At 73.8% G+C, this 25,778-nt stretch overlaps 5 protein-coding genes across 5 annotated transcripts; 1 reads left to right on the forward strand and 4 right to left on the reverse strand.

Annotated features, from left to right (window-relative positions):
- Window positions 1-1,796: 1,796 nt before the first annotated feature.
- On the reverse strand, window positions 1,797-11,535 carry AURANDRAFT_70930 (hypothetical protein; the record flags this gene model as incomplete). Its single annotated transcript, XM_009035656.1, has 5 exons — window positions 1,797-2,801; window positions 2,998-3,525; window positions 3,732-5,481; window positions 5,676-6,686; window positions 6,905-11,535. The coding sequence occupies 5 exons, from the start codon at window positions 11,533-11,535 to the stop codon at window positions 1,827-1,829; spliced, it is 8,895 nt and encodes a 2,964-aa protein (XP_009033904.1).
- Window positions 11,536-12,337: 802 nt separating this feature from the next.
- On the forward strand, window positions 12,338-15,376 carry AURANDRAFT_61850 (hypothetical protein; the record flags this gene model as incomplete). The annotated part of the gene is made up of 3 exons (XM_009035533.1): window positions 12,338-13,098; window positions 13,434-13,893; window positions 14,000-15,376. The coding sequence occupies 3 exons, from the start codon at window positions 12,338-12,340 to the stop codon at window positions 15,374-15,376; spliced, it is 2,598 nt and encodes an 865-aa protein (XP_009033781.1).
- Window positions 15,377-16,834: 1,458 nt separating this feature from the next.
- On the reverse strand, window positions 16,835-17,416 carry CYN1 (hypothetical protein; the record flags this gene model as incomplete). Its single annotated transcript, XM_009035655.1, has 1 exon — window positions 16,835-17,416. The coding sequence occupies one exon, from the start codon at window positions 17,414-17,416 to the stop codon at window positions 16,835-16,837; it is 582 nt and encodes a 193-aa protein (XP_009033903.1).
- Window positions 17,417-17,679: 263 nt separating this feature from the next.
- Window positions 17,680-18,540, reverse strand: AURANDRAFT_20870 (hypothetical protein; the record flags this gene model as incomplete). The annotated part of the gene is made up of 1 exon (XM_009035654.1): window positions 17,680-18,540. A coding segment is annotated over one exon (861 nt), but the record flags the coding sequence as incomplete, so codon positions are not given.
- A 4,386-nt stretch (window positions 18,541-22,926) lies between these two features.
- LHC5 (putative plastid light harvesting protein) lies at window positions 22,927-23,989 on the reverse strand (the record flags this gene model as incomplete). The annotated part of the gene is made up of 1 exon (XM_009035653.1): window positions 22,927-23,989. One exon carries the CDS (start codon window positions 23,752-23,754, stop codon window positions 23,047-23,049), a length of 708 nt encoding a protein of 235 aa, XP_009033901.1.
- Between the last annotated feature and the right edge of the window lie 1,789 nt (window positions 23,990-25,778).

Genomic DNA, 25,778 nt, shown 5'->3' on the forward strand with positions numbered 1-25,778 from the left:
CGCTTCTCGCCGCGGCGAGTCGAGCGGCGCGGGTGCCCGTTCTCATCGCAAAGCGGAGATTGGACCGCGCAGCTCCGCGACACGAGAGAGCGCGCGCGCGGAATCGCGCGCGCGTTGTGGCGATTTTGCGAGCGGCAACTTGAAGGCAACTAACGAAAAGGAGGTCCCTGATTGGCCAGGAGGTGGGTGGGTGGGTGCCGGGCCCGCGAGCGAGGAACCCGGCGTAGGGTACCGCGGCTTTTATCCCGGGCGCCTCTTGAGGTCGCCCCAACTTCGCCCGCCACAACCATCGTCCCGTCGCATACATTCACCTCGAGTCATGTCGAAGACGGCCACCGAGGTCGACGTGGACTCCATGAGCATCAAGGCCATGAAGGCGCTCATTGAATCGGTCGGCATGCCGCACGCCGATTGCGTCGAGAAGAGCGACTTGCGCGCCCGGTGCCGCGAGGCGTTGGCGCGGCGCGGGGAGGCGGAGCGCGGCCCGAGCCCCGCGGAGCGCGCCCCGAGCCCCACGGCCGGAACGGAAGCGCCGGAAGAAAAGTTGATGGACTGGCAGGTGAAGCAGCGCGAGTACGAGGTGAAGAAGGCGCGGGCGAAAGCGCTGAAGCTCCGGCTCACCTGCACCATTTGCGGCGAAAAAGCCAAGCTCAACTGCCCCTGTGGGACGACACAGTGCGATCCCGGCGCCAGAACGGGCCGGGGGCGGCGCGCTCGCGCCGCGCGACGCGTCCCGGGGCGCCGTCACGCGCGACCCGACAGGTACTGCACGACCGAATGTCAACGCATCGACTGGCGCGACCGCGGCCACCGAAAGGCCTGCAAGAAGATCCGCGATGAGCGGGCCGCGGAGGCGACGCGGGCGGAAGCGCCGCCATCTGGGCCGCCGCCCACGCCCGAGGTGGTCTACGGCCCCGCGCCGCGGTCGCACGCCGACGAGGTCCGCGCGCGCATCGCCGCCGAACACGAGGCGGCTCGTCTGCGGCGCGAGGCGAACCCGGAGCCGGAGCCAGTGAACGCGCGGTACGGGTCTCGGTGCCCGATCTGCTTGGAAAAATGGGACGTGAACGAGCCAAACGTTCTGCGCGTCTGCTGCTGTCGTACGGTCTGCCGATGGTGCGATAAGAAGATTAAGATGGAGGAACCGTGCCCTCTCTGTCGGGCACCGGCCGCTAAGAGCATAGCAGAGCGACTGGCTCGACTTCGACGCCACGTGGACAACGAGCAGCCGGAGGCGATCACTACTTTGGGCGACGCATACTTGCATGGCAATTATGACTTTGTGAAATCCGCGAAAAAGGCCGCAAAACTCTACAAACGGGCCGTGGAGCTTGGAAACGTCGACGCGATGATACACCTCGGGCTCATGTACTCGGATGGGAGAGGAGGTGTCAGGATGGACAAGAAGAAGACGGTGCAGCTCTATCGCATGGCCGCGAACCGGGGCCTCGCGATCGGGCAGCAGAATCTCGCTACTGAACTACGTGAACTCGGGTGCGAAGAGGAGGCTTTTCGGTTCTATAAACTAGCTGTGGAGCAAGGGCTCATTACCGCAATGACCGACCTCGGCTGTTGCTACGAGTTCGGAGTCGGCGTGGCTCAGGACCTCGACGAAGCTCTACGCTTGCATACACGCGCGGCGGCCACGAGCAAAGAGACGGCGCGACGACGTTTTGAACAATACTACACACGTGATGATTACGTCGCGGAGCAAGAATCAGTCGCGAGGACCGCCCAATTCGGCCTCGACAGAATCACGCAGACGCTCGCGGCGAGAAGGCGCCGATACTAGAAGTAACAACACGCCCTTTTAAAGCACCCGTCTCTCACGACACGACGCACCCGCCGCCGCCGCCGCCGTCCGCCGGCGGGGACGAGTCGCGCCCCCGCTGGCGGGAGCTGTGCTTGCGGCCGCCGGGGCGGTTGCGGCCGCCGCGGCCCCGGGGCTTGTCCTGCTGCGATTCGACGTTGGAGCCGCGCGAGTTCTTGCGCGCGTGGCGCGGCCTCGGCTTGTCCTGCTGGGGCGGCGAGTGGGAGAAGACGCTCAGCAGCTGGGGGAGGCTGTGCGCGGACGGCTCGCGGCCCGCGTCGTCGCCGTCGTCGTCGCGGGCCGCGCGCCGCGACCGCGAGCCGCGCGGGTCGCGGCAGACGGCGGCGACGCGCAGGAGCAGGGCCGCGTGGACGTCGCGCGCGAAGGCGCGGATCGTCGCGCCGTCGGCGCGCGACAGCGGCGGCCCGCGGCGCGGCGCGAGCACGTCGAGCCGCGCGCCTAACGCGCGGCCGCCGCCGTCGCTGCCCGCGGCGCGGCAGTGCACGGCCACGAGGCAGTGGCTCGCGCCGCCGCGGTCCGCGCGCGTCACCAGGGGCACGACCCAGGCGTCGCGGTGCGGGTCGCCGCCCCGGGGCTCGACGACGGGGTTGCCGTCGCGCGCCGCCGCCGCCAGGACGTCGCGCCACGGGACCCTCAAGTCGCCGTCGGGCGCGCCGTCGCGGCGCAGGAGCAGCGCGATGCGCGAGTTCCACGCCGCCAGCGGCCGCCGCGCGTAGTAGGCGCCGTAGCGCCGCAGCGACCGGCGGTCCAGGGCCAGCGTCCGCAGCTCGTCCTCGGCCTTGCGCGCCTCGGCCTTTCGCCGCGCCTTCTCCGTGACCGCGCGGCACGCGTCCCAGAAGGCGCGCTCCTCGGGCGACCCCGCCGCCGGGAGGCCGAGCCCGTAGGCGACGACCTCGCTGCGCAGCTCGGCGACGGCGACGAGCGCGCCGCCGCCGCGCGCGAGGCGGACGCCGCCGGGCCCGCCCGCGACCTGTGTGGAATTCAAATCTTCAACCCGACTTCAATGTGCGCATATGACAGTTTCGACGCAAGCTCTTCGGCTGTGCTTCGAGAATTCGACGAGAGCAATCGATTCGTCCAAAAATCAGCCGAATCGACTTCGATTTGATCGAGCTAGAGAATTTGAAGTTTGGTCAGGACCACCCAAACCAGTGGTTGAATTCCACACAGCCCGCGACGCCCGGGTACGCGTCCTCGCGGTCGCTCTCCTCGGACTCCGACGACCCGCTCGACGGGGCCAGATCGTCGTCGTCACTGCTCTCGAACTCGTCGCTGTCGCTCGAGTCCTCGAGCGCCGCCGCGCCGACGACCGCGGCGCCCGCGGCGCCCGCGGCGCCGGGCAACACCCGAAGCGCGCCGTCGCCCGCGGGCGACTTCGCGCGGCGCCGCTCGCGGTCCTCGTCGTCGTCCCCCCCGGGGGTTTCCGGAGCGCGCCGCCGCCGCCGCGAGAAGTCGTCGAAGGCGCTCCCCGTGAGGCGCCGCACCGTCAGCAGATCGCCGTCCTTACGGCACAGCACGTCCGCGAAGAGTAAGGTCCGCGCGTCGCGCCGTCGTAGCAGCCGCCGCCGCCGCGCCGAGGCCACGGCGAGGCGCGCCGCGAAGGTCCGCGCCGCGTAGTCGATTTTGGTCTTGCCGAGGAGCGTCCGCGCGGTCGCGTACTCGCCGCCGCGCGTCGACAGGTCGCCCGCGCGCGCCTGGGCAGCAAAAGAGTGATTCAACATCGCTTCAACGTGAGTGTTCCGCGCGCGCGCGTCCCGGGAAAAGCATCCACGCTTCGAGACCGTTCCGAGAGATGATCGCTCGTCCAAAAATCAGCCGAAACGAGTGGAAAACGGCCGAGATCGGAGCCTTTGAAGTTGGGAATGTCGCTCTCTTGTGCTGCCCTGGCGCGCGCGCCGACGCGCGCGACGAGCCGCAGCGGCGCGGCGCCGCTCGGCCTGGACCGGGACCGCCGCGGCAGCGACGCGGGGCGCCCCCGCTCGCCGTCGGACAGGTCGTCGTCGCCGTCGTAGCGCTCGAGGGACAGGGCCAGCGTCAGCGTGCCGCCCGTGCGGTCGTCGCGGATCACGTCGCCCGCGGCGCCCGAGTTCACGCGCTCGAGGACGACGTCGCCGCCCGGCGCCGTCCACTCGGCCAGGGCCGCGAAGCGGAAGGCTAAAGCGCAGGCGTAGGCCTCGCCCACGGCGACGTCCTCGGGCCCGTCGTCGTCGGACGACGACTGGTCGAGCTCGCGCCGGTCCTCGCCGTCGCCCTCCTCCGACGAGTCCGACGAGTCGCGCCGCGCGGGGCCGCAGTCGAAGCGCGCGTCCGAGGACCGCCGCGTGCCCTGGCCCCCGGCGCCGCCCCGGAGCCGCGCCGCGACCTGGAGCACCGTCGCCTCCGCGGACGCGAGGACGTCGTCCGAGTTGCTGCGCCCTCGTCGCGCCGCGCGCCGCCCAAAGGCCGCGACGGCGCGGCAGGCGGCGTCGTCGCTCGACGCGTCGTCGATCGCCGCGTCCAACACCCCCTCGTGGTCGCCGTCGCCGCCGCGCCACCAGGGCAGGCCCGCGCCCCGGAAGAAGTCGCGCGGGTCCAAGGGCTCCGCGGACGCGGGCCTCCGGTTCTTCTTCCGGCTCCGCTTCTTCTTGCCCGTCGACGGCAGGGGCTCCGGCGGCGGCTCGGCGCCGTCGGGCGCGCTCGACCCCGCGCGGGCGACGGCCAGCTCCAGGCGCCGCTGCCGCGCGCGGCACCGCGCGGCGCCGTCGCCGAGCGCGGCCGCGACGGCCGCGACGGCGCGCGCGGGCGCGCCGTAGGCCCGCAAACTCCGCCGGTCCGCCCGCAGCGTCGCGAGCAGGCAGCCGCCGCCGGCCATGGCGCCGAAGACGCGCCAGGTCTGGGACCCGCCCCGCGGCGGCACGACGTCGGCCGCCGCGCCGGCTTTGGCGAACGCGCGCGCGGCGCCCTTCGCGAGGCGGCACAGGCTCCAGGGCGGGACGGCGTCTTTGCTCGCGAGCGCCGCGGCGTCGACGGCCTCGGCCTTCGCCGCCGCGTCGAGGGCGTCGCCCAGGCGTTCAACGTCCAACGGCGACGCGCCGCCGGCCGCCTCGCGCCGCTTCAGCAGCCTTCGCAGCGCGATCTCGACGCGCGCGGCCGCCGCGCCGCGGAGCGCCGCGCGCGTCAGCCAGGTCTTGAGGCGTTCCACGGCGCCGTCGTCGTCGACGCCCACGAGGACGCAGGCGCAGGCGACCTCGCCCCCCGCCAACCGCAGGTCCGCGAGGCCGACCCGAAACCCCGGGTCGCCGCTGCGGTACGTCGTCGCGAGGACGACCTGGACGCCGCCCGGCGGCGCGCCCAGCGCGTCGGCCCAGGCGCCCGCGTCGCAGCGGCCCGGCCGCGAGGAAAAGTGGACGTCGTCGAAGGCGCCCGACGCCGCGCGGCGACAACACGCGGCGACGACGGCCGCGCAACAGCCGTCGCGCGCCTCCGCGTCGAGCGCCGCGCGCACGTCGACGGCCACCGCCGCCCGCGTCGGCCGCTCCGCGAGCAGGAGCGCGAGATCGTCGCCGTCCACATCCAGGGGCGCGCGCGCCTCCGGGTCGCCGGCGAAGAAGTCCGCCGTGAACGCGCGGCGCGCGCAGTCGTCGACGTCCGCGACGAACGCGCACTTTAACCTGAGCAGCACAAGAGTGATTCAAGTTCTCTTCAACATGAGTGTTCCGCGCGCGCGCGTTCCGAAAAAAACATCCATGCTTCGAGACCGTTCCGAGGGATGATCGCTCGTCCAAAAATCAGCCGAAACGAGTGGAAAACGGCCGAGATATGAGCCTTTGAAGTTGGGAATTTCGCTCTCTTTTGCTGCCCTGACTTTAACGCCGCGACCGCGGCGTCGGAGAAGGGCCGCGCCCCGAACAGCCGCAGCTCCACGACGCCCGCCGGGTTCGCCCAGAGCCTCGCGTAGCATTCGCTCCCGCCGACGACCGCCGCGCCGTCGGGAGGCGTCGCGGGCGCTTTGGGGGAAGCGTAGACGCGCGTCCGGTTCGTCACCGCGTTCGCCGCCTTGGCGCACTGGCCCTCGGCAAAGGCCCGCTCGAGGTGGGCCAGCGCATCCGCGGCGGACGCGAACCAGGACCGCGCCCGGAAGGGCCGCACGGGCGCGCTGTCCAGTAAATCGCAGGAGAACGGCGACACGTCGACGTCCGCGGCGCCGTCGCCGCCCGCGGGCACGAGGAGCTCGTGCGCGAGGCGCGTGGCGACGACGGCGCCCAACAGCCGCAGCTGGCTCGCGACGCGGGACGCGCGGCTCAGCGCGCAGCGCAGCGCGCGCGCGACGGCCTCGCGGTCCTTGGCCTCGTCGTCCGCGGTCTTGCCCCGGAGCCGCGCGACGCTGATCGTCGTCGTCAGGCCCGCGGCGACGGCGCAGTGCGTCGCCGCGGGCCTGTGCTCCGGCGCCTCCGGGGGCCCGCGCGGCGGCAGCTGGCGCGCGCGCGTCGCCGGGTGGCGCGGCGGCGGCGACAGCGGCGCGCCGGGCGCCGCGCCCGGCGCGGGCGGCGCGGCGGCGGCCGCCGCGCCGAGCGTCGTCCGCCGGCCCATGGCGTAGGTGCCCGCGCCGCCGCGCGCGTAGGCCGCGCGGCCGTAGCGCCGCTGGGGCACGGCGACGACGTCGGCCTGGCGCGCGCTGTAGTGGATCTGGCACTCGTCGACGCGGACGGACGCGAAGTAGCCCTCGGGCGGCCGCTTCTCGTCGCGCGCGTCCACGGCCACGTAGGCGTCGCCCGCGCGCCGGAAGGCGATGCGCTTGAGGGACCTTTCCACGCGAGCGAAGGCCTCGTTCGTCGCGCCGCGGCTCGGCGCGGGCTTCGCGTCGTCCGCGGCCCACCTGTGTGGAAATCAACCAGTGGAATGGACGCGTCCAGCAAAACTTCAAACCTCTATCTCGGTCAAATCGAAGTCGATTCGGCTGATATTTGGACGAATCGATTGCTCTCGTCGAGTTCTCGAAGCACGGCAGAAAGCCTCGCGTCGAAACTGTCGATTAAGCGCACATTGAAGTCGGGTTGAAGATTTTGAAGATTTGATTTCCACACAGCGGCCCACGCCGACCGCTCGCAGAGCGCCGCCGCGAAGAAGGTCTCGAGATTCGGCGGCATGCGCTTGCCCGCGACGCCCGCGTCGTCGCCGCCGTAGGCGACGATGTCGATCTTGCACTCGACGCCCTCGCACGCGAGCCGCGCGGCGTCCTTCGGCGCGTCGACGCCTTTCCGCGCCGCGGCGCCGAGGCACCGCAGCGCCTCCGCGACGCCCAACGCGGGCGCCGCGAGGGGCTCCCGCGGCCGCGCGAGCTTGCACGCGAGGCTCAGCGCGGCGACGGCGGCGTCGAGGCGGCAGCCCAGGTCGTCGAGCGCCGCGTCGACGAGCTTCGGGCGGCCGCGGCCGCGCGCGGCCCGCGGGAGGCCCACGGAGATCTCGTCGCCGTTTCGCCGCGCGAAGAAGCCGCCGCAGGCCTCGTCGTCGTCGGGCAGCCGCTCGCCCGAGTTCGTGCGGCTCAGCCGCCCGCCGCTCGCGGGGATCGTGGCGGGGGCTTTGGCCGCGGACTTGAGCGCGCCCTCGACGGTCTCGAACGACGACGCGCGCGACAACCGCCCGACGGACGGCGGCGGCGTGTAGGGCTCGTCGCCGACCTGGGGCGTCGTGCGCCCGTCCTCGCCCTCGCTCAGCGGGTCCTCGCCGCGCCGCGGGCCGACGAACGCGTACGAGTCGCCGTCGCCGCCCGTCAGCGCGCCCAAGCGCAGAAAGCCCGCGCGGTCCCAGCAGCCCGCGGCCGCGGCCGCGAGCGCGTCGGCCCGCGCCAGGGCCCGCTCGCCCGCGAGGGCCGCGTTCGCGCGCCGGCCGCCGGTCCAGTCGCACCAGTCCAGCGCGTCCCGGACCTCGCGCGCCGTCGCCAGGTCCGGCCGCTCCCTCAGCAGACCGAGCACGCGGCTGCTGAACTCGCCCGCGTGCGCGTCCGCCGCCGCCTGGGCGATGCGCGCGAAGGCCGGGGAGAGGTCCGAGGAGCCGGTCGCGGCCGCCGCGGCGAAGTGGTCCGCGACGGCGCGCGCGTCGACCTCGGCGAAGGTCAGCTCCTCCCCCCTTTCCGTCGACGACAGCGCCGCGACCATGGCCACGCCGTCCTCGACGGCGCACCACGCGAGCCCGTCGTCCTCCGTGCCGTCCAACGCGCACGCGCCGCAGCAGTCGTCGAGCGCCTGGACGACGCGCGCGCGGACGCCCGCGGCCGCGACGCGCCGGAGGATCGCGGATTTCGCCGCGGCCTCGTCCTCGACGCCCGCGTCGCCGTCCGACGCCTCGGGGCTCGCCGGCGGCGGCGCCACGACGAGCGGCCCCAGGGTCGGCAGGTCCAGCGTCCGCGACGTCGGCGCGAAGGACGCGAGCGTCGCCGCGTCGCCGCGCGTCGCGACGTCGCCCCGCTCGAGCGCGGCGAGGCACCGGAGCGCGGCCAAACTCCGCGCGTCGAGGTCTCGCAGCGTCCGTCGCGCCGCGTGGCACGCGGCGACGGCGGGCGACGACCGCGGCCCCGCGTCGCACCACAATTCCACGCGGACGCGGTGGCGCGACGCGTCGACCGCGACGAGCGCCTGCACGACCGCGTCGTCGTCGTCGCGCGCCGCGTCGAGGTCGCCGAGCGCCGCGACGAGCGACGCCCCGAAGAACCCGGGCGCGCGGCACTCGTCGGCGACGCGGAAGCCCAGGCGCCGCCGCGCCCCGAGCAGCGCGGAGAACGCGCCGGCGCCGTCGAGCGCGCCGCCGTCGTACGAGTCGCGGAGCCGCGCGAGCGAGCTCCGGAGCCAGCGCTGCGTCCGCCCGTCGTCGCCCGCCGCCGGCGCGTCGCCGACGACGTCGGCCCAGAAGTCGCGGGGGTCCCGCGCGCGGATGAGGCAGCGGCCCGCGCGCGCCGCGGCGCCGACCGGCGCGTCGCCGCCCGCGGCCCTTAGGAGCCGGTCCCGGAGGTCCGCGGCGAGGCCGCCGGCCGCCGCCCCCCGGCCGCCGAGGCACAGCAGGCTCACGCCGAGCACGCGGCTCCCGACCCAGCGGAGCGCCGCCACGCAGAGCAGCGGCGCGCCGTCGTCCGCGGGCACGACCGCGACGCCGCGCGGCGGCGGCGGCGGCGGCGCCGCGGGCCGCCGCCGCGCGTAGTGGCCCGGGAACCCGGCGCACTGGCGGCCCCAGCGGCTCGCGGCGTCGGCGACGCGCCGGCTCCGCGCCGCCGCGTCGTCGCCGCCGCCCGCGAGCGACAGCTCGAAGGCCGCGACGTCGCCGTAGGCGCCGCGCTCCGACGCCGGCAGCGAGCACGCGAGGCGCTCGAGCGCGTCCTTCGTCGGCGCCTTCTTGCGGTGCCGGGGCGTCTGCGCGGGCGGCGACGTCGACTCCTTGGCCAGGGAGCCGCTCGACGACTTGTCCTCGCGCGGGTCCTCGGAGATGTCGCCGAGCTCGACGGTCTCGTCTAAGAACGAGCCGACGGGCGGCCGCGACGACCCCTTGGGCGACGACTTCGCGACCTTCGCCAGCGGCGTCGACAACCCCGGCAACGACGCCGCGGCCATGGCCACGAGCGCGCCGTCCTGGCGGAGCAGCGCGGCCGCGAGGTCCCGGAGGCGCCGCGCCTTGGGCGCGTCGCGCCTTCCGCCGCGGTCCCACCGCAGGAGCGCGTCGTCGTCGCTGGACGCGCCGGAGACGCGGGACCCCGACGGCGACCGCGTCCGGCTCCGGTCCGACTCCTCGAGCAGCCCCTCGCCCGTCTCGCCGAAGGTCCGCCGCCGCGCGCGCCGCGCCTCGTCCTCGTCCTCGAAGCGCGCCGCGCGCCCCCGCCGCTCGGGCTCGTCCACGGCCTCGCGGTCGAAGTCGCGGGGCCAGCCGTTGCAGGCCGAGGTCGGCGAAACGCCGGAGGACCGCCCGGCGCGCCCGTTCGGCGTCGTCGGCGCGCCCGCGGTCACTCCCAGGTTGTCGAGCGGCGGCAGGTCTCGCAGCGCGCGGACGACGTCCGCGGGCCCGACGACCTCGATGCGCGCCTGGAGCGCCGCGCCCCGCGCCGTGAGCGCCGCGGCGGCCAGATCCGTCGGCGGCGGGAGCTTCGCCGGCGCGCCCTGCACGACGTTGCCGTCCGACGGCGCGCCGGACCGGCGCCGCGCCTCCGCGACCAGATCGCCGTGGCCCGGCGGCCGCAGCTCCACCGTGTAGCGCAGCGTCGTGTCGTCGAACTTGGGCAGCTCCCAGGCTAAAACGATGGGGTCGCGCGTGGACGCGAAGCGCTGCCGCGGCGCGGGCATCGCGAAGCGGACGACGCGCAGGTCGAGCGCGCCCGTCGCCCGCAGGCTCGCCAGGTCCCGCAGCTCGACGTTGGGCAGCGGGTAGGCCGCGAGCTGCTCGCGGTAGACGTCGCTCGACGCGTCGCCGCCCGCGAGCGCGCCCCGCGGGCTCCGCGCGGGCGCCTCGAGCGCCAGCGTCCGCTCGCCGGGGCTCTCCTCGAGGAAGAGGGGCCGGTGGATGGGCGACGGCGCCTCCGGCGGCGCCGACAGGGGACTCCGCCGCCAGAGGAGCTGGGCGCCCACGGGCTCGCGGTCGCGCGACGCGCGGACGCGGACGTCGCCGTTCGCGCCGCGCGCCGCGCGGAACGCGGCGAGGTCGCCCCGGGCGTCGAAGCCCAGGAGCGACCCGCCCGCGCGCTCGCAGACGAGGGCCACGGACGCCCAGTCCGGCGCGAGGCCGAAGCAGGAGTCGTCCGCGTCGTCGTCGTCGTCGTCGCCGGCGCCGAGCGCCTGGACGACGGGGTCGTCGACGCCGTCCGGCGACGGCTCCCGCGAATTTCGGTTCGCCTCGCCGGCGCCCGCGCTGAGGCCGCCGCCGTAGTCGAGCACGTGGAGCCGGCAGCCCGACCGGCGGCAGTCCGCGACGACGCCCGCCGCTCCCAGCAAGCCGCAGACGGCCGGCGCGCCGACGCCGTTGCCGTCCGTCGCCACGACGACGCTCCGGGCCCGATTGTCGCTCGCGAAGCGCAGGGCGAACAAACCCGCGGCGGCGCAGCGCTCGAGGGAGCTCCGGGGGGCTTGCGGGGGCCCGCCGCGCCGGTCGCAACGCGCGCGGCCAAACTGCGCGAACGCGCGCCGCGCGAGCCGCGACTCCGCGGCGCGCACGGCGTCCGCCACCGTCTTCTCGGCGTTTGCCGTGTCCTCGCCGCTGCGCACGACGCAGCGGCCCGCGGCGCGCCAGACGACGTCGGAAGATTGAAAATCTTCCGCCTCGAACTCGTCGCTGTCGTCGAACGCGACGACGATCTGGAGCTCCACGTCGACGCCGGCGAGGGGCGCCGCGGCCTCGGGCGCCGCGAGGGCGCCGAGGATGGCGCCGAGCGCCTTGGGCGCCGCGGACAGCGGCACCGCGCCCACGCGCGCCGTGCGGGCGTACATGGACGCGTCGAGCGCCAAGACGACGGCGTGGCGCCGCGGCGCGAACCAGACGGCGCTCGGCGGCGCCAGCAGCGCCGCGTCCTCGCGCGCGTTCGCCGCGCACACGACGCGGCGTGGGGCCGGGTGGGTCAGGGGCGCGTCGTCGCCGCCGGCGTCGACGCGCCGCACCTGCCGCCAGAGGTGCGCCAGGTGCCAGGCCGCCGCGGCCCGCGGCGACCAGGACCCGGGCGCCTCCACGTGGACGCTGACGGCCACCGGGGAGGGCATTTTGGGCTGGTGGAAATGGGATTTTACCGAGCCATCTCTGCGCGAACCGGCTCGTCTGACTTCTTGCCGCAGCACCATCTCAGCACCTTGGCGATTGCCTCCGACGCGCGCGCCCGCCTCTGCAGCCAAAGCGTGCTTGAGCACGCCGCACAACAGCCTGCAATAGCGCTTCCAGCGATCATGTCCGACAGCGACTCGGACGACGCGCCGGAGGAGGTCGTGTCGTCGAAGCAGCGGCGGCCGTCCGCCGGCGACGACGACGACGGGCCCGAGGAGGCGTCGTCGAGCGCGCAGCCCGGCGGCGGCGGCGAGGACGCGCCGCGGAAGAAGCGCGCTCGGACCACGGGCACGCAGCGGCGCCTCGCGGCGGCGACGCGCGTGCGCGCCGCGGAGGCCGCGCCCGAGCCGGCGGAGGACTTCATCGCGCTGCCCGCGGAGGAGCCGCCGCGGCCGGCGCCGGAGCGGAGGCGCAGGGTCGCGAAGAACGTCTTCGTCAGCGACGAGTCGACGCCGCTGTCCCTCTTCGACTCCAAGCCCAGCCAGTCCGCGCTGGACCTCGAGAAGCGGAAAATGGGCACGAAGAAGCGCGTGGCGCGGCGCTAGGTGGTAAATGCAGCGGGTCTTTCGGTGCCGTCGCTAGTGATCGACGCCGCTTTGTCGTTGCCATTGCGGAGAGGACTAAGAGAGGACGGGATCAGAACTTCAAGGTTGACGTCAAACGAAACTGCAAAATTTCGATCGGCTGCCTTCCAGTCATCGTGGCCGAGTCGGGCGCCCCGTCGGGCAGCCCCGCCGGGTCGCCATGCCGTACGTCTTCCACGACGTCACGGGTTCGCTCATCAACGTCGGCGTGGGCATCCTCATGAAGTGGATGCTCGGCAGCGACGATTTGGTGTGGCTCGCCCCGTTCATGGCGCGGGGCCAGGCGCGGCACAAGTGCCGCATGGCGTTCAAGTACGTCGTCTCCGTCGCGTTCCTCACGCTCGTCGCCTGCGGGCTCGGCGCCATCGTCACGGCGACGGCGACGAGCGGCTCCGGCGACGCCGCGGACGAGGCCGTGGGGACGATCGCGGGCGCCCTCCTCTTCGCCTACGCCGTCCACTTGGCGCGCGACGAGGGCTACTTCGAGCGCTGCGCGCCGGAGAAGGGCGGCGGCGGCGGCGGCGGCGACGAGGCGCCGAGCCGCATCGAGGCCGCGCTCGCGACGTCGCTCAAGAGCGCGAGCGACGCGTTCGACGGCGTCGCGGACGTCGCGCTCTGCGGGTCCGGCGAGGCCGGCGACGGCCAGGCGCTGCTCAAGGACCCGGACCGCGCGGCGAAGGCGCAGAAGGACATCGTCGTCGTCGCGTTCCTCGGGTCCTTGGACGACTTCATGGTCTACTTCGCGCTTTCGCTCTCGGGCAAGATCACGTGGCTCGAGCTCTTCCTCGGCGTGACCATCGGCGCCGTGGCCATCGCCCTCGTCGTCGGCACGCTCCTCGAGGCGTCGGAGGCGCTCTCCGACCTCGTCGAGAACGTGCCCGTGCCCCTCGTCCTCGCGCTCGTCGCCGTCTACATCGTCGCGTCGAGCTGGGTCCCCGCGCTCGAGATCAGCTGACGGGCGGTTAATGTATGCCCCGGTCGATGCGGATGCGGCGACCACTGGTTCGCTGAAGCGGGGAATCTGCGCCTCAGGTGCTCGTTGGCGGCAACACTGACTTCACTACGTTTGCGCCAGTTCTGCCGCCGATGGACTCTTCATAGGGCGTCGAAACACGCGTTTTAGGACCGCAATCTGCAACGCAGCGCGCGCGAGGCCACATCCGAACGCATCTGCAGCGTCGCGCCGCACTCTGCAAAAAGCGTCGCGCGTGACGACGTCGAGAGCTCCGCAGCCGACGCCGCCGAAAGCTCCGTAGCCGCCGCACTCTGCGCTGCAACGCCATGGCCCACCGCGGGCGGCGCATCCTGTCGCTGCTACCGAGCGCGACGGAGATCGTCGGCGGCCTGGGCCTCGAGGACTGCATCGTCGGCGTGACCCACGAGTGCAACCCCGACTTCATCGGCGGCCTCCTCGCGCGGGGCGTGCCGCGCGTGACGTCGAGCGCCATCGACCCGCACGCGCTGCCGCAGGGCGAGATCGACGGCATGGTCAAGGCGTCGCTCGGCGCGGGGCTGAGCCTCTACGGCGTCGACGAGGCCCTGGTCCGCGCGGCGGCGCCGGACCTCGTGCTCACGCAGATGCTCTGCGCGGTCTGCGCGCCGTCCGCGGACGACGTCGGCGCGGCGTGCGCGAACGTCTTCCCGGCGGGCCGCGGCGCGCCGGAGATCTTGAACCTGGAGCCGCGCGACGTCGCGGGCGTCGCGGAGACTTTTGGTGTTGTCGCGCGCGCCTGCGGCGCGGCGGACCGCGGCGCGGCTGCTCGAGCGCGAGTTCCGGAGCCGGCTCGACCGCGTCGCGGCCGCGTCGGCGGCGTTCGCGGAGGCGCCGACGGTGCTCCTGCTCGAGTGGCTCGAGCCGCCCTTCGACGGCGGCCACTGGGTGCCGGAGCTCATCGCGACGGCGGGCGGGATCCCGGCGCGCAACGCCGAGGGCGGGCTGAGTCGGGGCATGGCCTGGGACGACGTCTACGAAGCGGACCCGGACGTCGTCCTCGTCGCGTGCTGCGGCTTCGACCTCGCGCGCAACGCCGCGGACGCGCGGCTCCACGGCGACAGGCTGTCGAAGCTCCGCGCGGCGCGGGAGGGGCGCCTCTTCGCCGTCGACGGCGACCGCTACTTCGCGCGGCCGTCGCAGTCCCTGGCGGCGGGCGCGGCGCTGGTGGCGCGGTGCGCGCGGCACTGGGAGCCCGGCGTCGCCGACCTCGAAGCGGCGCTCGGCGACTTCCTGCCCGCGGAGGGCGCCGGCTGGGAGCGGCTCGACCTCGCCCGCGCGGCCGTCCGCGCGGACGCGCGCGCGCCGTCGGCGCTGACCGCCGCGGGCGTCGACGACGACTTCGCGGCCGACGGCTGGGCGGCGGCGCACGCGGTCGCCGTCGCGGAGGGGCGGAGCTGGTACGAGGACCCGGCGACGGGCTACCGCGTCATGACGTCCGCGAAGCACGCGGAGCGCGGCGCGTGCTGCGGGAGCGGCTGCCGCCACTGCCCCTTCGAGCACGCGAACGTCGAGGACCGCGCGGCGCGCATCTCGCAGCCCGCCTGGCTCGCGAACCCGCCGCCGGCGGCGGCGGACCCCGTCACCGTGCTCTTCTTCTCGGGCGGCAAGGACTCGCTCCTGGCGCTGCGGCGCCTCGCGGCCGCGGGGCGGGACGTCGTCTTGCTCACGACCTTCGACGCGGGCGAGCGGCGCGTCGCGCACCAGGATGTTGGGATCGAAGATATTGTGAAACAGGCAACCCACCTGGGCCTGCCCCTGCTGGGCTGCCCGCTCCACCGGTCGAGCGGTAGAGCCTATGTGGACCACGTCGCGGCCGCGCTCGAATTGGTCGGCGCGCCCGTGCGGTCCCTCGCGTTCGGCGACCTCCACCTCGACCACATCCGGGGCTGGCGCGAGGACGCGCTGGCGCACCTGGGCTTCGACCTCGAGTTCCCCCTCTGGCACGCGGCCTACGACGAGCTCGCCGCGGACCTCGCGGCGTCGCGGGTACCCTGCGTCGTCTCCGCGGTCACCGTCGACGACGCGCCGGTCGCCGTCGGCGCGGCGTACTCCGCGGACGTCGCGGCGGCGTGCGCGGCGGCGGGCCTCGACGCCTTCGGCGAGCGCGGCGAGTTCCACACGCTCGCGCGCGTCTGGGACGTGCCCCGGCACACGGCGCTCGGCGTCCACCCGAAGATCGCCTGCGCGCCCAAATTCAGTTTCTAACACGGCGTCCACCCGAAGATCGCCTGCGCGCCCAAATTCAGCTTCTAACACGTCTTATTCTTCCACTTCTTCCACTGCTTCTTCGCCTTCTTTCTCTTGTCCTCGCAGGATTTCTTGGACCCCTTGGTGGGCTTGGCCGTCGGCTCGGGAGTCGGGAAGGACGTTGGCCCGGGCGTCGGGGCGTTCGTCGCCTCGGCGATGGGCGCGGTCGTCGTCGTCGCGGCGACCGCGCCCCCCGCGTCGGCGGGCCACGCGTCTCCCGCCTCGACGGCGGCGGCCCTCGCATCGTTGAGCCCGTATCGGAGGGCCCACGCGCGGTCGATCTCGTCCTGCTGCGTGAAGCCCATGGCCTCCGCGGCCTCGACGGCGGCCGCGAGAGCCGCCCGCGCGTCCTCCCGGAGGCCCGCGCCGCCCTCGAGCGACGCCGCGAGGCCGCGAGCGGTAGCGGCGTAGACGTGGTCGCACTGCGACATGTAGCCCTTGTTGAAGACGTAGGAACCTACCAGGAGCGACAGGGACTGACTTTTCAGGCAAAGCACTCCTCTCGTTCGGACGCCGGTAGGAACCGCGTTCGACGGCCGCGTCGATGGCGTCGACGACCGCTTCCGGGGACGGCGAGTCGCCGAGCGCCGGCGGCGGGTCTTCGCGAGTCGGGTCGTCGACGGCCGCGATCTTCAAGATCGTGAATTCGAATGCCCCCGCTTGGAAGAGGAGCTGGAGCCCGATCTCGTCGACGGCCGCGAGGTCCAGGGACCCGGTCCGCTCGCTGCCGCGGTACCGCGGCGCGAACGCGTCGAAGGGGAGCGTCGCGACGCCGACGCCGTCCGCGTCGGCCGACGGCGACAGCGCGAAGACGGCGCGGTGGTCGAGCCAGCTGCCGCCCGTGTCGCCCTCGCCGCCGAGTCGGAGCTCGAGCGCGAGCGGCGTCGCCGACGCGGCGAGCGCTTCGTACGTCGCCGCGATGCCCGCGTAGGACGACACGTCCACGGGTTCGGCGATGTCGCGCCAGCAGCCCGCGAAGCCGCCGCCGTCCGTGCGGAGGTTGCCCGTCGCCGTCATGCTGTTGGCGCCGTAGGAGATCGAGATCGAGCTCTTTCCACCCATCACGCCGTCGACGGACTTGTAGTAGGACTTCGAGAAGCCGTCGTCGCCGCCGTCGAGCACGAGCTCCGACGATGACGCGAGCGCTAGCAGGGCACACGTTGCCACGAGGCGCGCCATTGCACGGTGTGAGGCGTCTGACGAGCCGAGCTCTTCTCCCCCACAAAATGCGCGTGCCAATCGCCAAGCTCGATTACATCCCCCGATGCCCACCCATATCCTCACTCCCGCGCCGCCGCCTACGCCTCAAACCCCACGCGCTCGCGGATATCTTAGGGCCGCCGAGCCGTCCATGGGATTCCTGGCGCGCGCGGGGCTCGCGACACTTCTCGCGACTTCTCGCGCCTCGCGCGCTCCTCACTCGTCGATCTCCGGCGACGCGGCCGTGTTCATGTCGACGGCCTGCTCGATGAAGGGGAGGAACTTGCCGTTGAAGGTGATGACGACGCGCTTCTCGCCCGCCTTGCCCACCGTGCCGCCGACGGTCATGTAGAAGTCGATCGCCGACATGATGCCGTCGCCGAACTTCTCGTTGATGAGGAGCTTGATGGCGTTGCCGTAGTGCGTGATGGCCTCGTAGGTGCGGTAGACGTTGGGCTCCTTGAGGATCTCGTCGTCCCAGGACCGGAACGGCGCGACCATCATCGCGTCCAAATCCTCTTTCTTGATCTTGGGCACGGCCTTCTCGAGCTTCGGCCGCGTGTCGGGCTTGAGCTGGGCCTGGCCCAGGAGCAGCTGCGTCGTGTACGTGTTCGTGAAGCCGAGCTCGGCCGCGATGTCGTCGAACGTCTTGCCCGACGCGACCTTGGCCGCGAGGAGCCGGTCCGCGAGGCCGTCGATGGGCGGCGCCGCGAAGAGTTGCGTGGCCGCGCGCGCGGCGCGCGGCGCCGTGAAGGCGTGCAGCGGGGCGAGCGCGAGGACGAGGAGCGCGGCGATCATGCTGTGCATACCTGCGGACGGTGGCGTCGGCGGGTCGTCTCGTCGGTATCGTCGCCGCGAGAGCGTCGCGCGTGCCCCCCGGAACGGAGTGACGCGGCGCGGCGCACTGTGTTGCGAGGATTTTGTGGGCGAGAGCTCGGGGGCGCTTGTGATCACGAGTTTCACCAGCTTGGTGAAACTCGAGATCTCGGCGATTTTCGGCTGTTGTGGAGACGCCGTAGCCGACAGGTGCATCCAAAACGACAAAACATTACACCAATCATTCAGCTCGTGCGGCAGGGGCGCATGGACTCGCTCGTCTCGACGGCGCTCTCGTAGTCCTCGACCTCGTCCCGGGGCTCCTCGTCCGGGTCGCGCGCGCGGAACCACGGGTGCGTGAGCGCGTCCCGCGCGGGCAGCCGGAAGGGCGCGATGGTCAGGAGCCGCAGCAGCAGGTCCTTGGCCGTCCGCGACACGCCCGTCCAGGCGCGGACGTCGCCGAGGTCCGCGCGGCGGATCCGCGCGGCGATCTCGTCCTCGCTGTCGCCGTCGAAGGGTAGCCGGCCCCGCAACATGAGGAACAGGATCACGCCCAGCGCCCAGGTGTCGACGGTCTGCGTGTACTGGGCGCCCTCGAGGAGCTCCGGCGCGACGTAGCAGAGCGTGCCCACCGCGTCCCGCAGCGTCTCCGCGCCCAACAGCACCTTCGACAGACCGAAGTCCGCGACGACGACGTCGCACCAGCGGTCCCCCACGAGGATGTTCTCGGGCTTGAGGTCGCGGTGGATGATGCCGAGCTCGTGGAGGTAGGCCGTCGCGTCGCAGAGGGGCCGCAGCACCGCGCGCGCCGCGCCCTCGGCGAGCGGCGGCCGCCCGTCGAGCCGCTTCTGCAGGTCGCCGCCGGCGACGAGCTGGAGCACGAGGTCGACGTGGTCGTCGTCCTCGTAGACGTCCAAGAGCCGCAGCACGTTCGGGTGGCGCGCGAGGCGCAGCACGGACACCTCGTCCCGTATCCCCGCGATCTCGTGCGGCGGCGCGCCGGCCTTGGCGACGCGCTTGATCGCGACGGCCGCGCCCCCGTCTTTTCGCGTCGCCCTGAAGACGTTCGAAAACCGCCCGCCGCCGACGCGCTCGCCGATGGCGTAGTCCTCGCCGATGGGCGGCCGGCTCGACGCCGCGCGGAGCCGCCGGACCCAGTCGTCGCGGTCGCGCTCGGAACGCGAAAAGAGCGCGCGGTCCCGCGACGACGGCGACAGGTCGTCCCTCGGCGAGTGGAGGTTGTTGGAGCTGCCGAGGCTCGACGGCGACGTGCCCAGCGCCGACTCGCCGTCGTCCTCGGCCCAGAACCGCGACTCTCTTCCCGCGTTGGACCCGTCGAGCGGCGTGGACACGACGAAGCCAAAGTAGCCGTCGCCCGAACCTTCGCGCCGCAGGCTCGCGCCGGACCCGACCCGGGGCAGGCCCGGCGGCGACCGGGGCGTGAGCGCGGCCGCCAGATTCGACGACGACCCGCTCGCCGAACCCGGCGTCGCGGACACGGAGCAGCCCGGCAGGAAGTAGGCGCCCTTGGGCCGGTCGTCGCCGTCGGCGAAGTAGTAGAGGCAGCTGCCCGAGAGGACGAAGTGGCGCCGGCGCAGGCGGCCCATCTTCCTCCCGAACTTGTAGAGCGGCCCCTCCTTGTCGACGGGCAGGCGGTCGCGGCTGTCCGCGAGCGCCGCGAAGGACCCGCCGCGGCGCCGGTTCGCGGCGTCGCAGTCGACGGCCGGCGGCCGCGCGGACAGGGGCGACGCCGGGTGCGCCTTGAGGGCGACGGCGAGGAGCGAGCCCCCCGACGTGGCCCGGCTCGGCCGCGCCGGCGGCGGCGTCTCCGGCTCGTCGAGGATCGGCGACGGGGCCCGCGCGGCGTCGGCGCCGCGCCGCGCGTCCGCGGGCGCCTCCGCGGCGATGGCGGCGAGCGTCCCGAGGATGGACGACGCGCGGCCGCGGTCCAACGCGTCGCCGTCCCAGTACGCGGGCGCGGACCACTCCGCGGGCGACGGCGCGGGCGCGGGGCCGTCGTCCGACGACCCGGAGGAGGACCGCCGGGGGGTGTCGTCCCGGAGGGGGGACCGCGTGACACCGTCGTCGTCGCGGCGCGTCCCGCGCCGCGCGCGCGGCGACAGGAGCTTGCCGCTCAAACTCCGGGTCCGGGGCGGCGGCGACGCGCGGCCGCCCTCCGGGGGCAGGTCCACGGGCGGCACGAGCGCGCCGAGCACGTAGTCCCGCACGGCCGGCGTGCGCACGAGCCAGGCCCCGAAGGCCTCGAAGTCCAGGCCCTCGCGGCCGCCGAGCGCGGCCACGGCCGCGTCCTCGTTCGTGTAGCGGACGAAGCTCCGCTCGCCCCGGTCGCCCGCGCCCGCGCGTTGGAGCACGTCCACGGGGATGTGGTTCAGCACGGACCGCAGCTCCTGGGCGGAGACGGTCCCGTCGCCGTCCAGGTCGAACATGGAGAAGAGGAACGCGCGCTCCTCGAACGCGTCGCCCCGGAGGCCGATGGCCAGCCCCGCGAGGAAGTCGTCGAGGTCCACGCCCCGCCCGCTCTGGTCGAAGACGCAGAAGACGCGCTCGCCGATGAGGCCCGGCAGCGGGAAGAAGGCGAGGAACGCCGCGCGGTCCACGAACCGGCTGCCGCCGCTCCGCGCCGCGAGGTCCTTGTGGATCACGGCGAGCACGCGCCGCTCCTCGTCCGTGAAGCGCCCGGGGTGGCTGCGGTGCTCCTTCGTCTGGCTCGGGCCCATGGCGACGGCCGCCTCGGAGTCGGCGTTTCGCAAAGACCGGGCGACACACCTCACGTCGGGTCCATGCGCGCCAAAAGCAATCGGAGTTTATGTTTACCTGTTGACAACGCACTAAAAAGCGTTGTTAACCTCACGGTGCAGTGTGTCATACAAGATGCACATGCGGGCAGCGCTCTTCGGTCTCGTCGTCCATGTGGCAACCTCCTATTCCTGGGTGAACGTGTCGTCGTCGGGCGGCATTCCGGCCGGCGCGGTCGCCGGCGGGCACGCGACCGTCGGCGGCACCTCGAACGCCACGCTCAGCGTCTGCCGCGCGCTCGACGCCGAGGAGAAGGCCGGCGCGACGAGCTGGACGCCGGGCCACTTGGCCGAATACGACGGCTCCTTCACCGAGAGTGGGGTGTGGTGCGCCTTTTGCATGACGGAGCCGGCGTTCTGCTACCTCTACGACCCGACGTTTCAAGTCCTCGTGCCCGACGCGGGCGAGGCCCTCGTCTGGGAGGACTCCACGGGCACGGTCCAGGACGGCGCCGTCGAGGCCGGGGCCTGGGCTTCGGGGCCGGCCGGCAAGACCTACGTCTGCCGCCTCGACGACGCGAAGAACGACCGCGTCCTGCCGGGCAAGCTCGTCTTCCGCGACGACGCCTACGCGTGCTGCGCCGCCGCGCCCGTCGACAACCCCAACGAGCTCTGCACGACGAGCTGGGGCGACATCCAGAAGTACGACGCGCTCGTCGTAAAGAAGGCGCGTTAGGCCCGACGGGGACTCGGGGCGGCGGCGGCGCTCGAAGACGCGCGCGGGGTCCCGCGCCATCATCGCGCGCCGATCATGGCCTTGATCCGTCTGACGATCGCGGGCGACGCGACGAGCTCCGTCGACGCGCGCTTCCGCGCCTGCGTCCCGGGGCGCTTGAGCCCCGTGTTGTGGCGATTGCCCGCGGCCTTGCGCTTGAGCGCGCCGCGCGCCGTGCCGCGGAAGCGCTTCTTCGCGCCGCTGTGGAGCTTGTTGGAGAAGAAGCGGAGCAGGGCGTTGTTGATCGCGGCGGGCGGCGGCGCGGCGCGCAGGGCGCGGCGGAGGTACTGCAGCATCGTCGGTAGAGGCTGCTGCCACAAGGTCGAGCGTCAACATCGGCGATGGCAAAGGAGCCTGCATCGTTGCAGGAATCACCAATGGCTGCCCATAAGATGATCGACACCATCCTGGGCCCCATCCTGGGCCAGCGGGACCCGCCGCCGGGCGCTCGGGACCCGCCGCCGCCGGGCGCTCGGGACCCGCCGCCGTCGGGCGCGCGGCACTCGCACGACCTCGACGAGCCCGAGTCCGAGTCCGACGCCGAGGAGCTCGTCGTCGAGGTGGTCCGGACGCCGCGGAAAAGCGGCGAGCGCACGATCGTCCTGACGCGCGACGACGGCGCGGCGCCGGAGGCGGCAGACGGCTCGGCCGCGGCGCGCGCGCGGGCCTGGAGCAGCCCGACGCGCCTCGAGGCGGCGCCGAAGGCGCCGGCCGCCGCGAGGACCGTCGAGCTTCGCGTAGACGGCGGAGCGCGCAAGGCGGCGTCCGCCGAGGCGCGCGCGCTGGCCTGGGGCGGCGCGGCACCGGCGCGGGCGGCGCCGAGCATCGTCGCGGCGCGGGCGGCGCCGGACGACGACGCGGCGCGGGCAAACCCGGGCGCCGCCGCGCCGGCTCGCGTCCCGGCGCGGGCGGCGCCGGGCGACGACGCGCCGGCTCCGACCGCGGCGACGACCCCGGACGCGCGGCCGCGGGCGACGTCGTCGTCGTCGTCCAAGGACGACGAGGAGGGCACGCGGCTCCGGGACCACGCGGCGTCCTTCGCGCGGGAGGCGCGCGCGGCGCTCGACGTCGCGGCGCGGAGCGTGCGCCTCGCGGCCGCGGCGCGCGGCGCGCGCGGCGCGGACTGGCGCACGGACGCGCTGAACAACGCCGCGGCCGCCGCGCGGCGCGCGGCCGCGGCCGCCGAGGGCGCCGCGGCCGTCGCGGCCGCCGCGCGGGACCGCGCGCTCCGGCGCCGCCGGGCGCCGCGGCGCGCGGGCGCCGACGCGACGGCGGCCGTCGTCGCGGCGCTCGCGCGCGACGCGCGCGACGACGCCGCGGCCGCGCGGACGGCCCTCGAGACGACGACGCCCTTCAAGTTCCGCGCGGTGCGCCGCGGCACGCTCCGGAAATTCCGGAGCTTCGAGGAGAACGACCCGCGGCGGGCGCTCTTCGACGGCGGCGGCGGCGACGCGGCGCCGGAGCCGCGGCCCGCGGCGCGGAGCGTCGACGACGGCCTGTCGCCCCGGACCTTTGGCTCCCGCCGCGCGGCCTTCGAGCGCGGGCTCAAGCCGCCGCCGTTGCCCGCCCTCCGCCCGCGGAAGCGGCGCTCCGACGGCGGGGCTCCGACGGCGGTCCGGGAGGCGCCGCCCGGCCGCGCGCGGCGGCGGCGGTCCGACGGCGCGAGCGCGGCGGACGCGACGGACGCGCCCTCGGACGTCAGGCGACCGCCGGCCCAGCGCGGCGCCGCGCCGTCGAAGCGACGGACCCGCGCCGCGGCGCCGGAGCCCGCCGCGGCCGCCGCCGCGGAGACGAAGCGGCGGACGAGCGCTTCGAGCCCGTCATCGGCCAGGCGGACTCGCGACGCGGCCTCCCCGCTCCGCGCCGCGGCGTTCGTCGCCGTGCCCGCGCTCGTCGCGGCGCTCTATCTCTACGTCGTCCTATCTTAATCTCGTGCAACTCAAGAGGACAGGAGGTTTACGACAGACGGGGGGGCGGGGTTCAATTTTCGCGCGAGCCCGGTCGCGCCGCGCCGCCCCGTCAAGAGTGGACAGGAGGTTTACGACAGGCGGGGGGGGCGGGGTTCAATTTTCGCGCGCGGCCTAGAAGCTGCCCGTGTTGACGAGGGTGATGATCTCGGGCTGCTCGGCGCCGAGCTTCTCGAGGAGCGTGTACATGACGGGCTGCTGCTGGATGAGCTCCTGGGCCCAGAGGCCGACGCATGCGAGCATCGCGAGGCGGCCGTTGTTGAGCTCGACGACCTCCTTGCGCTCGTACTCCTCGGGCGAGAGCTTGTCCTTGGTCCAGGGCGACGCGCCCTCGACGTTGGCGTAGGAGCCGGGCACGGCGCCCTCCTTCATCTTGAAGTCCGTGGGCTCCCAGCCCGGGAACGACGCGGTCTCGACGGCCGCGATGCCCGCGAGGACCGGCGCGAGGATGACCGACTGCTGGAGCGTGGCCTGGAAGCCGTAGATGGCGGGCACGTTCGTCGTCGCCGCGAGCATGGGGTGCCAGACCTCGGCGAAGAGCATGCCCGTGATGGCGAGCATGGCCACGCGGCCGTGCTTGAGCTCGGCCTCGCGGTACTTGACCATGTCCGCCGGCGACGCGCGCTCCGCGAAGCCCAGGGGGTCGAAGTCGAAGGAGCTGAGCTCGTTGCCGGGGATCTTGTTGCCGGGCAGGCCGTAGGCGAATTCGGACGACTTGGGGTCCTTGAGCGTCGCGCCCGCGAGGCGGGTGGAGGACGAGGCGGTCTTCGACGGCACGAGCGCCGCGGCGGGAGCGAGGAGGAGGAGCGCGAGCTTGGCCATGGTGGAGTGTGTCTGCGGTGGGGGCGCGGCGGTGAGCGGGTGCGACGGTGTGGTGGTGCGTGGCGCGCGCGTTGCAATGGCGTGGTGGGTGGCGTGGCGCGCGGCGCGGCGCGCGCGGCGTCTCGCGGCGCGAGGACGCGCGCGGTTGCATTGCGGTGGTGGTAGGGTGGATGGGGGAGAGTGGGGAGAGGTGTCGCTTGCACGAAGCGGGTGGACTCACGTGTGTGGTTGCGATAGAGTTCGACGAGTGTGCTTGGGTTTGTTCGACAAGTCAGGCCGGTTTGAGGTAGGGGCCCCACGGACGCCCTGCGGCCCGGCTGTCCTGCCTAAAGTCCTCCCTCAGTCCTGCGCAGTCCTCCCGGCGGTGTCCCGGCCGCGTCCCGGCGCCGTCCCGGCGCCGTCCCGGCGTCCCGGCCGCGTCCCGCCGCCGTCCCGGCTCCGTCCCGCCGCCGTCCCGGCTCCGTCCCGGCGCGTCCTCCGGGTCGCGGTCCTGGCCAGGTCCTCCCGGGGTCCTGGGCCGTCCCGCCTTAGTCCTGGCCACGTCCTGCGCCGTCCTGCGGCTGTCCCGCGCCGGGTCGCCTGGGTCGGCGGCCCGGCCGCCGACCTGCGCCGTCCCCCGGCCGTCCCGCGGCGCGGGACGCCTGGGACGCCGTGGCCGGCGCCGCGGAGCGGCGCCGGCGCGTCCGACGCCGGCGCGCGGCTGCGCTACGTGCACGTGGCCGCGCACGCCGTCACAGGAGTGCATGCGCTGCTCGCGGCGCCGCACGCTACGCATTTGCTGCGCCGTCGATCGTCGCTCGGTCTGCGGGCCGACGAGGAGCTCGACGCGTCGAGCGCGACGAGTGCGCGCGGCGCGCGCGGCGCCCACGTCGTGGCGACGAAGTTGACGGACGCGGCGACGGCGACGAAGTCGCCGAGCGCCGACGAGTCCGTCGCGCTCGACGCGATCGCGCTCTCCGCCGGCGACGCGACGAAGTCCTCGCGGGCATGCTCGCTCACCTCGGAGCGACGCCGACGCGGTCCGCGCCCGACGCGCGCGCCATCAGCCGAACGATCTCCGACGCCGCGGAGAACGCACTCCCGCGCGGAGCGCGCGGCGAGAACGCGCGGAGAGCGCGCGCGCTCACGGCCTCCGGCCGGCCGACCTCCGACCACGCGCGCGCGTCCTACTAGCTAGTTTCCGTGTCGTAGATTGAAGTGGGGCCAGTTTCCGGAGCGCTGGTGTCCGGGTGGGTTGCCACGCCACCGAGATTCGTCGCCGCCCCTCGGAGTTTGGCGCTCCGCGAGGACCGCGCCCGCCGGCCCACCTGAGCGCGAGCTCGAGCTCGCCTCGGGCCGGGCATCGACGCGGCCCCGAACGGGCGACGGATTTTTTTGTTCGACTGGGGGAGTCTACCCCAGTTGGCCGAAGGTGGCCAGCCGCCGCGTGGGACTTTTTGTGCCCCCAGAGTCGCGCTGGGGGCCCCGCGTGAGGAGCTTTTTTCGTGAATTTCACATCCTGAGTAGGCGGCGTCGAAGGCCGTGCGCGTCCTCGACCCACCGGGTCGGTGTCCCGTGTGCGGTCTCGGCGCACCGGAGCGTGCAACGGATGGCAGTGACCGAACTGCTTCATCCCGCTCCGGCCCGAGCTTTTAGCGTCTTCTCAGGACGGGGTCATCGGGCTTCCTCGTGCCATGCTGAGCACACCCTCCCCAGCACCGCAGGTCCGTGAATCGTTTTGGGCGCGCGCGGTCCGCGACGGTTCGACCCCGATCGAGTGCGCGCGGCCGCGCGACGCGCGGCCGCGCGGAGTAGCGGCCCGACCTCGGCGACGCGCGTCGTGGCCGCGAGTCGCGCGCGGGGGAGGCGCGGGTCGGCCATCGCGCGGACGGACGTCGCTTCGCGCCGAAAATCCTCGTCGCCAAAGCTCATTCCGTATCCGGCCCGCGCTCCGTCGAACTCACTTTGCACCGCGTTGCAACGCTTCCACGGCGGTGCATGGGTACTGAGGAATCCGCCTGCAACGCGCGCACGCCGCACATGCC

Source organism: Aureococcus anophagefferens (assembly GCF_000186865.1).
Source record: "Aureococcus anophagefferens unplaced genomic scaffold AURANscaffold_3, whole genome shotgun sequence".
In the NCBI taxonomy this organism is placed as follows: domain Eukaryota; class Pelagophyceae; order Pelagomonadales; family Pelagomonadaceae; genus Aureococcus; species Aureococcus anophagefferens.